General features: G+C 54.3%; 1 protein-coding gene across 6 annotated transcripts in view; it reads right to left on the minus strand.

Annotated features, from left to right (window-relative positions):
• Positions 1 to 13,180, minus strand: part of Arhgef18 (Rho/Rac guanine nucleotide exchange factor 18) — a 74,704-nt gene that overhangs the window by 42,050 nt on the left and 19,474 nt on the right. For 5 of the 6 annotated variants that reach the window (XM_087202005.1, XM_087202004.1, XM_087202007.1 and 2 more), the window contains exons 5-10: positions 12,960 to 13,068; positions 11,695 to 11,752; positions 11,489 to 11,533; positions 10,371 to 10,448; positions 9,482 to 9,584; positions 9,232 to 9,367 (exon numbers count right to left, since the gene is read on the minus strand). In XM_087202005.1, coding sequence (XP_087058131.1) covers positions 9,232 to 9,367; positions 9,482 to 9,584; positions 10,371 to 10,448; positions 11,489 to 11,533; positions 11,695 to 11,752; positions 12,960 to 13,068 — 529 coding nt within the window. Of the gene's footprint in view, positions 1 to 2,615; positions 2,769 to 9,231; positions 9,368 to 9,481; positions 9,585 to 10,370; positions 10,449 to 11,488; positions 11,534 to 11,694; positions 11,753 to 12,959; positions 13,069 to 13,180 lie in introns of those variants that run through there. The other variant, XM_087202006.1, reaches the window with a different exon arrangement.

Below are 13,180 nucleotides of genomic sequence, written 5' to 3' on the forward strand. Positions count from 1 at the left end.
GGCCCCAGTTTTCCTATCTTCCATTTCACTTAAGTCTTCAGTTAGGGGCCCCCAAGGGGACATCACAAAGGGTCACAGGGCCCACTGTCATCAATATCATACCCTGACCATGGAATTGGCTGCTTCCAACACCTAAGGGTGCTCAGATTCCTGGTGCTACGCTGCATCTGGCTAGTTCCCACGCATTTCATTCTTGTAGTGGCTGCCACGCACTTCAATCCCTATTGTAGATGACTGTGATTTATCATTCTTTCTAAATTGTTTTGCTCTTCAAATGAACCTCAGCAAATTAAAGTTAGCATCATTAGCACGTAACTGGGAGGCCCCTGTGTGCAAGATTATGCTGGATCTCGCCAGGCACTTTGACACAGCCTTGCTTTTCCCCCATTCCACAGCCATGATGGAGGGGCAGCTTGCTTGACTACCTCCTCTTTTGCTTTCTCTCCTGAAACCCATTCATAAGAATGATGAGCTGCCCAGGTCTGGTGGCACACGCCTGTCATCCCAGCAATCAACAGGCTGAGGCAGGAGGATCTCCTTGAGTTCCTGAGGCAGAAGGATCACCACACCCAGCCAAATGGCACATTTCTAAAAGGTGAATTTTACAGTACACAAATTCTATCTCAATGAAGTTCTTACATTAAAAAATAGTGACATAACTTTAAAACATAACTATTTACCATGTGTTAAATACGTACTCTCAGAGAGTGGAATTTTAGAATTTTTTCATAAATTTGATCATAAGCATAAATCAGTGTACTTGCTACTTTGAACCTAACCAACTACAACTTTATACCCCGGTGAAACTATGTGTCTACACATATAAAAAGAAGCAAGCAAGCTGAATTTACACAAAACTAACTTGATCAACAAAACATGAGCACACAGCTGCAGGGATTGATTTGCTGAGACCTCAAGGAGATGATTATTTTAACCAGCTTTCCTCTCCTCCTGTCAGCTACATTCCTCCTCCAAAGAAATTCCTACCGCCCACTCCAGAGCTGCAACTGGAGTTGTTCTGCCCGGGGAGGGAGGTTTCCCAAGTTTAGCAGCTCTCCCTCACTTTCAGAGGTAAGTGAAGTTTGCTCTAAGTAACAAAGAAACAGGCTGGACATAACAAAGGTCTTTGGGTTTAAATTATTTAAGACAGCTAGAGGTGAAAATGTTTCAAAAGCCACAGAGTTTGATGAAATGGAAATATGATCCAGGATATGTGAACCAAGGCTAGCTTGACACAAGATCAGAAGTATGTTAAACATGTGGTAGGTAAACACACAGGGAGGCACAACTGGTTACCACAGCCCTAGTCCCCGGGGCTGATGACAACAAGCACAGCAGTAGCCTTAAAGCTGTAATTGCTATGTGACAAGAATGAAAATTATACCACAAGTATGCAAGAAACAACCTAGGTGCTACCCACTCCCGTCTACTTAAGAAAGCAAGAAAGAGAAAAGAATCACAGAATCTCTCTTCTATGCCTGAGGGCATTTTAAAATGAAATACGGGGGCCGTGTAGCTCGTGTGAGGCCCTGAGTTTAATTGTTACCGCAGAAAGTAAATAAAATAGATAAAAAGGAAATAAGCTATGTCAAATCAAAACAAATTACCAGAACAAAAGTAATTATGCCTTTAGTTTGTTTGCTCTAGAACAAGTCTTTATTTTTTCCCCCTCAGAAGGGCTTAGTGACCCACAGAAACAGCAAGCAATCGACAAATGTTACACCCTGACCTAGTGCAAGCAACCAATAGGCTCAAATTCTTGGCCTCTTTATTGCTTGGAATGTCAACCTAAAAATACAGGCATAGGAGCAGGTCCATTCGCAATATACCAGGCACCTGGTGCATATGATCTTGCGGAATATCCCCCAACTAACCCTTATTCCAGTTTTGACGATGTGGATGCAGGGACGGCGAGATTACAACGTTACTAGGTGGTAGACCTGGGATAAGAAGCCAGGTCTGATGCATGACACTCAAGACTGCGCTCTAGACGTTCCTCCTTACTGCCCTGGGATTAATCATTCACCTAGATTATCCTAAAAAATCATCCCCACAAAACATGCAAAGCCCAAGGCCAGAGAAAGTTGTACTGAGCGTGCTGAGATCTTCGCCAAGGCAGACTCGAGAGAACAGTCCGGAAGCCTCACCACACGCCCACTTGGCAGAGTTCCGTGTCCGACTGCTCCGGGCAGGGACGACACCTGCTCCTGGGGTCAGCACCTCCGGGAGGCCCACCGAGTTACGGGGCTGGGCGCTGCGTGCATCACTCCAACCCTGGTCCTGCCTCAGACCCCTGAACCAGCACGCAGAGGCTGCTGGTGAGCTTCTCCCCTCCCCAGGAAGGGAGCCTCAGCGCTCACCAGGGCTGGCGGGAGATCGGAGGGGGCTGGGGGGCTCCTCTGCACTTCTGCACCCTGCATTGACCACCACAGCCCGATGCATTCAAGGGGCAGCTGGAAACCCAGCTCCCATCCACCTGCCTGGAGGAGGGCACCGGGGCCCTGGCAGGAGGCCTTGGGCAGCCTCTGGGGACCCTGCGCCCCAGGACGGCCCGGGAACGACCGTAGCCTCCCTCCCCGGCCCCGTCCTCTTCGGGCCTGCCCCGCTTCCCTCACCTCGGCCGGGTCCCCTGCAGACCGCTCTCCGCCCGCTCCGCCACTACACTAGCCGTCGCCGCCTCCGCCCGGCCTCCACGGATACTCAGACGCCCGAAGCCCAGAGCCGGAAGCAGGAGGCCGCTCGGGGAGAGCGGGCGCATGCGCGGCCCCGCCCAGGAGGCGTGACCCAGAAAGGAGGTGTGGCCTCGAGGCGGGGCTGTCTCCACCTGGGACTTGGCCTTAGGCTGGGTCCCTAGCTGCCGGGTGAGTGCTTGGCCTCCGCGCTGTTGGGGCCCGCAGGGGCGGGGGAGACCCCTGTGGCGGGCCAGTGGGCTTGAGGGGCATTGTGTAGGCTCAGCAGGGGTGCTGGTGACGCGCAGTTCTGAGGGAATCCTCAGAAGGCGGGGGGGGGGGCAGCGAAGGGCTGTCTTGGAGGAACTAGGGAGGGACGGGGGAGGGGAGGTGTCCGCCGGCACCCGGGAGCCCTGCCGGGGTTGGGCACCTGAAGGAGATGTGGCGAATGGTAGGGAATCTGAGAGGGGCGAGGCTGTTGCTAAGGAGCCGCACAGCCTATAGAAAGGCGGGTGAAAAAGAGTCGCGTACTTCTCAGGTGGTCTCAGACACCCCAAACACACACACCTGGGCTGGTACCGCCCAATACTCTTTTTCACTTTTTGGTGTGGGGGATTGAACTCGGGACCTTGGGCTTGCAAGGCAGGCAGAGGCACCACTGAGCTAAATCCCCGGCCCTGGTCAATATTCAAAACAGCCTCTCAGGCACTCCCAAATACATCCGACGCCCCAGTGAGGTCCACCAGAGAACCCCAACCAGTCAGAACCCAAGAAAGCATGCCAAATATCCCAAAGGCACGAGACACTCCCACCTAGGAGCTGTCACATGCCCTCAAATAAGCTTTTGGACATCCAGAAATGTATCAAGACCCTAGATGGGAACTTCTGGGTACCCCAAAACATTCCTGCAATTGAGATGCTGTCAGATATCTGCAAGCAAACGTTCTGAGTCTGAAATGCATCCCAGGGAGCCTCCCCCACAGCCCACACGGGTGCTATTAGTGGACACTTGGAGACACAGCCGATGCTGCTCCAGCACCAAAGCTCAGCACCTCACCCCAGGTGACATCAGACCTTCTGGCCTTGAAGCTGCTTGTCCAGCCCAGGTCCCCCACAGCGGGGCGGTTGGGCACAAACCAGGAGGGAGCCAGGCAAAGTCCAGGCTGGTCAAGCAGACTGCAAGTCCACTTTAACACACAAACAGTATGTTGTCAAAGGCCCTAAGTCAGATGCTTTGGGTTGGGGGTCCCCCAGTGACCACCCCTCAGTTTAAGTCTAAGTTTTACCTTCATGGTCAAGAGGGGACATATCTAAGGAATTGGGGGTCCAGAAACATAGAGGCATACTTAGACACCCCAACTCAGTGGAGGTGGGAGGTCACAACGCAGGTACTTCAGAGGGCTCATCGGGTGAGGAAATGGTCCTCCTCTGAATCGCTACAGCTTTTGGATTTTGTCAAAGGCAATGGGGAGCTACTGGAGATTTTTATCAGGAAGAGTACATGAACCTCATGTCTACAGCCAACCAAAGTTATAGAAACCTTGACACAAGTATCCCCCTAAATATAGAAACCAACTTTCTCAAGGAGTCTATCAATGTATTTTTTTTTTTTTTTTTGAGACAAGTTCTCTTCATGCAGTTCGGGCTGGCCTTGAGCTCACTCTGTAGCCCAGGGTAGCCTCAAACTCATGGCAATCCTCCTGCCTGAGACTCCTGAGTGCTGGGACTACAGGTGTGGGTCACCACACCTGGCTGTCAAGGGACCTGTCAGAAAGAAGAATGTCTTTCATCTTCTATCCATCCAAAAATGCCTCTAGACACTGCCAAATGTCCCGCTGGGGGGCTGAATGGCCCCCAGCTGAGAGAGACTGGCTTCTGAGACACTCAGATAGTCAATCACCTATCCTTATTCAGGCCTCCCGGGGGAGCTGGGCTTACACTTTGTCTTAAAGGCTCAGGAAGAGGTGGAAGAGGAAGTTGCAGGAATGGCAGTGAGGGACAAGGCTCAGGTGAGGCCCCTGGCAACCAAGGGCTTCAGGGTGGCTCGGTCACGCGGCCTGGGGTGGCTGAGTGGTAGCAGAGAGGTAATCGCCTGGAGCGGACCCGTTCTCTATTTGCTTAACATGTTGCCAGGCCTGTTCCGTTACTGCAGGGAACCCCAGCCCTGGACCGTGGATAGGTACCATGTTAGGAACCGGGCCTTAGGAACAGCAGAAGGTGAGGGAGAGAAGCTGCACCAGTATTTACAGCTTGATAAGGCACCTGAATAGCCCCAAATGACCCCCTCCCCAGCCCTCACTGTGAGAAAACTGTCTCCTCTGAAACCAGGCCCTGGTGCCCAAAAAGCTGAAGACCCCGTTCTACAAGTCAGACAGTAACGCCTGGCTTCCGGCACCCGTCAGGGGCCAGGACTGTGCTGCGGAGTGCTGCGGGGTGTACTTGTGTGCCTGTTGTCAGCCTGCTGGGAGAGCAACACAGGTCTTGGGTGGCACTAGCCTCCCGGCGGGTGTGAAGGGCTGTGGTCCCGGCACAGGGTTAAGGCCTATGATCTAAGTGTGGCCTCTTACTGGTGGAAAGGCCTTGGACGGCAGGTGTGACCAGGGGAGGGGCAGGAGGAGGTGGAGAAGGGAGCCAGTGATACGTGACACTCCCGGCCTGTACACCCGGCACCATGCTAAGTGGCACCCGAACTGCTTCTCTGACACAAATGCAATCTTCCTGGCCTCAAAGGAGGCTAGGGATCACAGCACTCCATCTCGAGCCCTCAGCGTGGTCTTCAGAAGGAAGAGCTCAATTCCCTCCAGCCCAAGGGTAGGCTAAATGTCACGCTCTGCTTCCGAAGGACAGAACAGAAAAAGTGACCTGGAAGGCAGTACCATACCCAGGCCGAGTGAGGCTGACATCACCAGCGATGCTGTGTGGAGAGCCTGTACCCACCACGGTGGGATGAGGAGGTGTGAAAGCCCAGCACCCCTGTCTGATGCGGAGGAACACCAGACAAACCCGACTGGAGGCTGTGGTGCCAGATCACTGGCCAGTGCAAACCATCACAGTCAAGAACAGGAGGAAAGGATGGAGAGATCCTTGCAGACCAGGGGAACTACTAAAGATAACACAGATCCTGAACTGGATCGAACAAGAAGCAAACAAATAAGCAAAACATACGAAACCTAAGCACAGCCCGAAGGTTGGTAACAGCATCGAATGAATGTTGTCGCTTAAGCTGAGACTGATGTACCAGAGTTGTGGAAGATATTAACCCATGAGCAGAGATTTAAATAGCACGTTTTGACTAATCAGTGGATCCCAGAAGAAACCAGGCGAGAAATAAAAAACTCCCTAGAATGAAATGACAACGGGAGTCCAACATGCCAAATCCTACCAGCCACAGGGAAAGCAGTTCTAGGAAGGAAGGTTACAGCTGTAGGCACCCATGGAGAGAACAGAGGTATCGAAGATAAATAAAGCAGTGGTGCACCTCAAGGTCCTAGAAAGACAGGAACAACCCAAATCTGAAACTAATAGGAGGAAAGAGATGATAGAGATCAGGGTGGAAATTAATGCAATTGAGACAAAAAACAAAATAGGATTAATGAATCAGAGTTGGCTCTTTGGAAGGATGGGAAGGGGATCTGGGGACAGGGGAAGGAGAAGTAAAAGGATTAGGATACTAGTTTCCAGCCAGGTGTGGGGGACCCATGCCTGTAATCCCAGCACTGAGGAGGCTGAGGCAGGAGGATTGCCTTGAGTTTGGGGCCAGCCTGGACAACACAGCAAGACCCTGTCTCCAAGAAGGAAAAAAAAATCATCGGGCCTCAGTAGTTTCCTTATCCCAAAGGCCAGAATTATGGGACAGAGTTGCCTGTTTTAGAGCACGTGCCTGCGGGGTCTGGTGACTGCTCAGCAGAGGAATGCCACCCACTGCTCTTATTATTTGAACGAAGACTTCCAGGATTCTGAGGAACATTCCAGAAGCAAGAGCCGCTGGAACCCTGTCTATCAGGAACCTTGTGTCTGTGAGGCTGTGGTGACTGGGGGAGACTGAGACCCGCCACCCCCAGGCTGCCTTGCCTGTTGCTGGATAAACCCAAGAGCCTGCAGTAAATATGTGCGGAGGCTGCAGTCCTGCCATTGTTACCTGCAAACTGTGCTCCAGTGAGACCTGGTGCACACATTCTAGTGCCTGAGTCCAGAACATTAGTTCTCAGCCCTGTACAATTTTTAAAAATAATTCTTAGCTTGCAGGCCATACCCAAAACCAAATAAAAAGCAAATTAATGGGCTGGATTTGACCCTAAGTGCTCCTGAGAGTGTTGCATTAAAAATGTTTAAAGGAGCTGATGTGGTGGCGCATGCCTTGATGCCAGTGCTTGGGAGGCTGGGGCAGGAGGACTTCCATGAGTTTGAGGGCAGCCTGGGTTACATAGTGAGAATCTGGCTTAACAAAAAAAGTTTAAGAGGCCAGGGATGTAGCTCAGTGGTTCCACCACCTGCCTCGCAAGCATAAGGTCTGAGTTCGATCCCTGGTACAAAAAAAAAAAAAGTTTTAGGGAATTGCAGATGCCTGGACTGAAAACCAGAGCCTGGGTCAGAAGGGTCCCAATTAGGGATGACAGAGATGCCATTCGACACCCAGTGCATTCTGTGCACTGTGATTCAGTGCTCAGGATCCAGCCCAGGACCAGGACTCCCCAGCCCCAGGTGGCAGCAGAGCAGAGGCGGAAGCCTGCCGTGTGTAGCTGCAAACTCCTAGCAAACTCAAGCGCTGTACAGCTCACTGGGGGACTTGCAAAATGCAAATTCGTGTGCGTGTGTGTGTGTGTGTGTGTGTGTGTGCGTGTGTGTGTGTGCACACGCCCAGGGAGTGCTAAACTACATCCTCAGCCCTTTTCATTTTGAGGCTGAGTCTCACTAAGTTGTCCAGGCTTGTCTTGAACTCTTGATCCTCCTGCCTCAGCCCCCTGAGAGTGCTGGGATTATTTGGACACATCTAGGGCGAGACCTGGATTGGCCACTTCTACATCTCTAAATCTCTGGGTAACTGTGAGGCTGCAGGTTTGTGGACCATCTGGGCACAGGAAGATGGGGCTTAAAGAACTCTGGCTGTTTTCAAACAGCAGGGAGAGGAATGAAAATACACTGGTAAGTGAGGAGCCAGGAGCAAGGGCAAGAAGCAAGGGTTTCGCTCAGCCTGGCGCTGTTGGAGCGAGACACTCAGGGGCAGGCTCGGGGACGGGCTCTGTGCCAGCAGCCGTGGGTCCAGGTTTCCAGTTCCCCCTTCCACCTGCCGCTGAAATCTGAAGCCCAGGACAGACCCAGTACGTAAGCCCCAGCCCCGCAGAAGAGAAAGGGATGCCAGCCAGAACCGGAAGCTGCCTGTTGCTCAACTCATGGACCTCGAAGGACCTCGCAAGGCAACGCTACACATTTCGACAGCAGCCTGAGTGCCCACACAGTCACCGAGGGTAGAGACGCTGCTCTCTCTGCACCGACATCTAAGCCACCTTGGGCAAGGTGCTTTCTCACCAGCCCATCGGGTCTCACTGGGGCAATTCATCCCCTGGTGGGGACATCTGGCAATGTCTTGAAACTGTTTTTTGGCAGTACTGAGCCTTGAACCCAGGGCCTTGTGCATGCTAGGCAAGCACTCTGCCACTGAGCTACATCCCCAGCCATTTTACTCTGATTTTATTTGATTTGTGACAAGGTCTAGCTAAATTTCACCAGCTGGCCCCAAACTTGTAATCTTCCTACCTCAGCCTCCCAAGTAGCTGGGATGACAGGTGTGCACCACCACACCCGGCTTCTTAGTCCAGTTTTCTGAGCAGAGACCCTGGTTCCCCTACCCCACAACCTCAGCGAGCCTGGGGGCAGGAATCTGCTTGTTAACCATGAATTCGCCTCCCTCCCCAGGCTTTAGGAGGTGACCTCATTTGGAAATGAGATCACATCGGGGTAGGGTGGGCCCCTAATCCAACATGACCGGGTCCCCCCAGGGATAAAAGTTGAGATGTAAGGAGGCATCGCCAGGGCCGAGACCACCCAAATGTCTCTGTCCATGGTGACCTATCCCTGCTTCCCTCGAGGGCCCGAGAGAGCCACCCACATGGGGAAGAAGGAAATACAGTGGACCCTTGAGTTACGAGCAGCCTGACATATGAACAACTTGGGTTACGACCAGAATTTAAGTTTTAACTTAGAAAGCCTTGAGTTACAACCCCAATGCTGGCTGCTTGTGCTTCCAGATGGTCTCAGATACAGATTTAACCCATAAAGAGTTCTGGAAGGAACACTGCAGCATCCTTACCTGTGTGGGTTAACCGAGAAATCTTGGACCAGTGTCTCTCTAAGGACACTGAGATCCGCCTGTGTACAGGAGAGAGACTTTGAAGGCTGTGTAGAGGAGCCTGAGCCTTCATGACTGACTTGAGTTACAACCAGCCCTCGGGAACCAATTGAATTTGTAAGTCAAGGGTCCACCGTACATGGAACAAGGATTCGCAAAGGAGGCTGAGGCAGGAAGGAAGAGGGAGGGGTGGATGGATCGGGGTGCGGGACTCACCGGGGCTCAGGAGCGGCCTGCTACACAGCGGGCAGCTGGAGTGGCCCGTGGAGGTCCCCCGCACCAGCCGGTGCCCGCTGACACACTCCCACCTCTCCCTGCTGTCCCGAGCCTTCAGCTGCACTGCGCTCTTCCCCTGCAGGGACGGGCTGGGTGTCAGGGCACCTTCCGCCCTTCCCTGGCCTGTGCGCCTGCCCCGGCCCCGCTGGGGGTGGAAGTGGGGCGTGTCCCCTCCCCGCCTGCCCCTGACCTTCTCCTTCTGCCTGGTGACCCGGCTGCGGAGGGAGCTCAGACGTCGCTTCACCCTGGTGCTCTTGACGCTCTTCTCGCTCTTGACCGCCCCGTCCTCGCTCCTAGAGGGCAGGAAGGGCTGGTGGGGACGCGGCGGCAAGGCTGGAGGTCTCTCCGGGATCCGCCTGGCCTCTCTGGCCTTCTCATCCTGCCTCACCCTTCCTGTGGCCCCTGATTCCCTTCTGGCCTCCCTCCCTCACAGGTGCACTCAACAAACATTCAGAGATGTCTGCAAAGTCCCGAGAGCTAAGGGGCCTGGCTTTGCAGGAGTCCAGGAAACATGATTTCAAGCTCGAGGTTCCCAAGCGAGCTGGAGATCTCAGCTCTGTCCACCTCTGACCTCAGCCTGTAAGAGGCACTCTCCACCCCCAGGCCCAGGTCTAATCTGCCTTTAAGTCCCGCCCATTTATATATCCGGCCCCTCCTACCAGTGCCCCCTGTTCCCTCTCCCCCATCCCACGGACTCATTTAATAAAAATGTATAGACTTGGGGCCGGGGATTTAGCTCAGTGGTTCTGCCGCCTGCCTCGCAAGCGCAAGGACCTGAGCTCGATCCCCGGTACCAAAAAGAAAAGAAAAAAAAGAAAAGAAAATTTATAGAATCAGGGAGGGACAAACAAGCCAGCTCTGGCAGAATCTCTTCCTTTCTCCAGTGTACGGAGCTCCTGGACGGTTGCTAATACCCACAAATGTTTGTTGAATGAGTAACTGAGGGAGGGAAGGAGTCACAGAACTCCGCCCCATCTGCGGCCCCAGCCTCCGCCCCTAGACCTGATCATGCCCAAGTCCCCGTGGCACTGAGGATAGAGTCTGTGCTGGGGACCCGGCGACAGTGCCGCTGTACTCACTCCGACAGGAACTCGAACCACGTGAGGCTGGCGTGGGGCACTCCGGGGCTAGCGGCCAGGCGAGCCCTCTGCCGCGCCCTGCAGGGTCGGAGGGGACAGACGCACGGGTCGGAGGCTGGCAATCGCGGTCCGCGTCTGGGACCCTCCCCCGCCCGCCCGCCAGGACCCTGCGCGGGACCCTGCGACAGGTTCCCGCAGAGGGCAGGCAGGGCTGCCCGTGGGGACACGCCCAGCAGGGGCGGCTTTCGGGAGACAGGCTTCTCCCGCTTGCTCGCTCGGCTTCTGCTCATAGCCGGCCCATCCGTGCCCACATCCGTTCCCCGAGCTGGCATCTCGGCGCCTCTCCCTGGCCCTGCCTCCACGGGCTTCCTCCCACACTCCTGTTTCCGATGCCCATTCCCGCCTCGCCTGTCTCCACACCGGTCCCCTGTTTATTTTTGTTGTATTTATCAGTACACGTGTGTCGTGCAGGATGCTGAGATTCCTTGTGCGGCGTGGGCACAGGTACACAGCATACCCCAGTTCCTTCTTTTCCTCAGCTCTTCTCTCCCTCCCTCCACCTCTTTGCCCCTTCCCCTTTGAGAACCAGCTATGCTCCTGCTTTCTGTGGTCTATCTTATTTTGCTCTTTATTTTTACTGTGGGTTTCTCATATAAGAGAAGCCATGTGATATTTAAGCCTTTGCGTCTGATTTACTTCACAGAACACTATGGTCCCAAGGTGCATCCGTCTGCCTACAAATGACTCAGGCTCATCCTTCTCTATGGCGGGCAGTCCTCTGGGGTGCAAACACCGCACTGTCTTCATCCATTCGTCTGTAGGTGGACATCGGGGCCACTCCCACGATTTAGCTGTTGTGAGCTGTGCTTCTGCAAACCTGGGTGTGCCCGGGTCACTGTGATACGATGACTTTAACTAAGGGGACCTAGAAGGGGACCAGCTGGCCCAAGTGGCGTTTCGTTTCCCTGTCCTCCTACCCTGCCTCCCCTCCCTCCTGTTCCCCACTCCTGTTCCTACACCGCTCCCGAACCCGCCTCCACACCCGTCCCTCGCTGTCCCTCTACACCTGCTCTCTCCATCTGCCCTGGGCCTCGCCCGCACCAGTCCCGGCCCCTTACCCGTGGTACTGGCGAAGTTCCTGAAGCACCTGCTGAACCATCAGCCTGCGGGAGGGGTGGGGCCAGACAGCCCGAGGTGGCCGGGTCACAGACCCATTCCCTGGGTCCTGCGCAGGCTCAGGAGGCCCCCATCCCGGGCCCCTCTCCGTGAGCGATGCTCCTCCCGCAGCCCAGCCCTGCGTCACCCCGCCCAGGAGGACACTCACACGTGCTCGGGCTCCACATGGTCCTTTTCTAGGCTCTCCAGCTCCTGGGGTTTGAGGCCTGGAAGCAGCCCCAGAGCAGGGGGATGGGTGTGAGGCTCCAGCCTGGCCCCCATCCTTCCCGGCCCCCTGCAGGAGTGGACACTTCCCAGGCAGGACCCGTCGATCTTGGGGAGAGGACAGAGAGCCGGGACATCACGGCACCTGACTCTCCCAATGGCCCTAAGAGATCTTCTTATTACGTCTTTTAAAAGCATTAATTAATTTACAGTAGTGAGGATTGAACCCAGGGCACCCAAGCCCTGAGCTACGTCCCAGCCCTTCTTACTTTTTATGTTGAGACAAGATCTTGCTAAATGGCCCAGGCTGGCCTAGAATTTGTTATTCTCCTGCCTCAGACTCCCAAGTAGCCTGGGGTAGAGCCATGCACGACTGTGTCTAGCAATTATGTCTTGTTTGTTTTGTTTTTTCAAGACAGGGTCTTGCTATGTTATTTAGGCGGGACTTGAACTCACTATGTGGCCCTGACCGGCCTCGAACTCGTGGCAATCCTCCTGCCTCAGACTCCCAAGTGGAGTGCTGGGATGACAGGCCTAGCCACTACAGCTGGCTGTTGTACCTTCTAACAGAGGGAGCCAGAGGGGCTCCAAGAGCTGCCAGAAAGTGGCCTGCTTGGGTTTACACAGCATGTCTGACTAACAGTGGAGAGGTGCAAGCCCCTAGGATGGAGAATCAGAGATAAAGAGGGAGATAAAAAGAGAAGCAGGACCGGGGATTTAGCTCAGTGGCACTGCGCCTGCCTCATAAGCATTTGGTTCTGAGTTCGATCTCCAGTACAAAAAGAGAGAGAGAGAGAGAGAGAGAGAGAGAGAGAAGCAGAGTGCATGCCTGTCATCTCGGCATGCTGGGAGGCCGAGGCAGGAGGATTGCAAAGACCTTGTCTCAAAATTTAAAAATAAATAAATTAATTAAAAGGGCTGGGGATTTAGCTCAGTATAAAGACCCTAGATTTAATCTCCAGTACGAGGGGAAAATAAAAATTAGAAAAGGAGAGACAGAGGCAGAGTCCTGGGATGGGCAGATGCTAGTGGCTCCACCTCCTCCCTGGACCTGCAGGACAGGCATTTTGCCCGGTTCTGTCCGGAGAAATCTACCCTGGTCCTCCTGCCCCGTCCCCTCCTGAGGCCCAGCTGGGACTCAGCCATGGGACCCTCTAGCAGGAGCCCTCCCATCTGCTCCACGAACGGCTCGCAGGCAGGCTGGGTTACCTCGTGCAGGTGCCGCTTCTGAGCTCAGCGTGAGGTCCAGGGAGGCGGTCTCCTCGAAGGCCAGGGGCACCGACCTTGACCTTGCTCTCTTCTCGAGGCTAGCACAGTCCTGCGGGGCCGGGCCAGGTGGAAGCATCTCATGAGCCTGGGGGACGGCCGAGTGCGGGCAGAGGCTCCCCACCACACATGGCCAGGGCCACCGCCATAGAACCTGGGGCCAC

Source organism: Heterocephalus glaber, unplaced genomic scaffold (genome assembly GCF_053883595.1).
Source record: "Heterocephalus glaber isolate CG9 unplaced genomic scaffold, H.glaber_assembly_v1.0 deba00001761, whole genome shotgun sequence".
NCBI classification, from domain to species: domain Eukaryota; kingdom Metazoa; phylum Chordata; class Mammalia; order Rodentia; family Bathyergidae; genus Heterocephalus; species Heterocephalus glaber.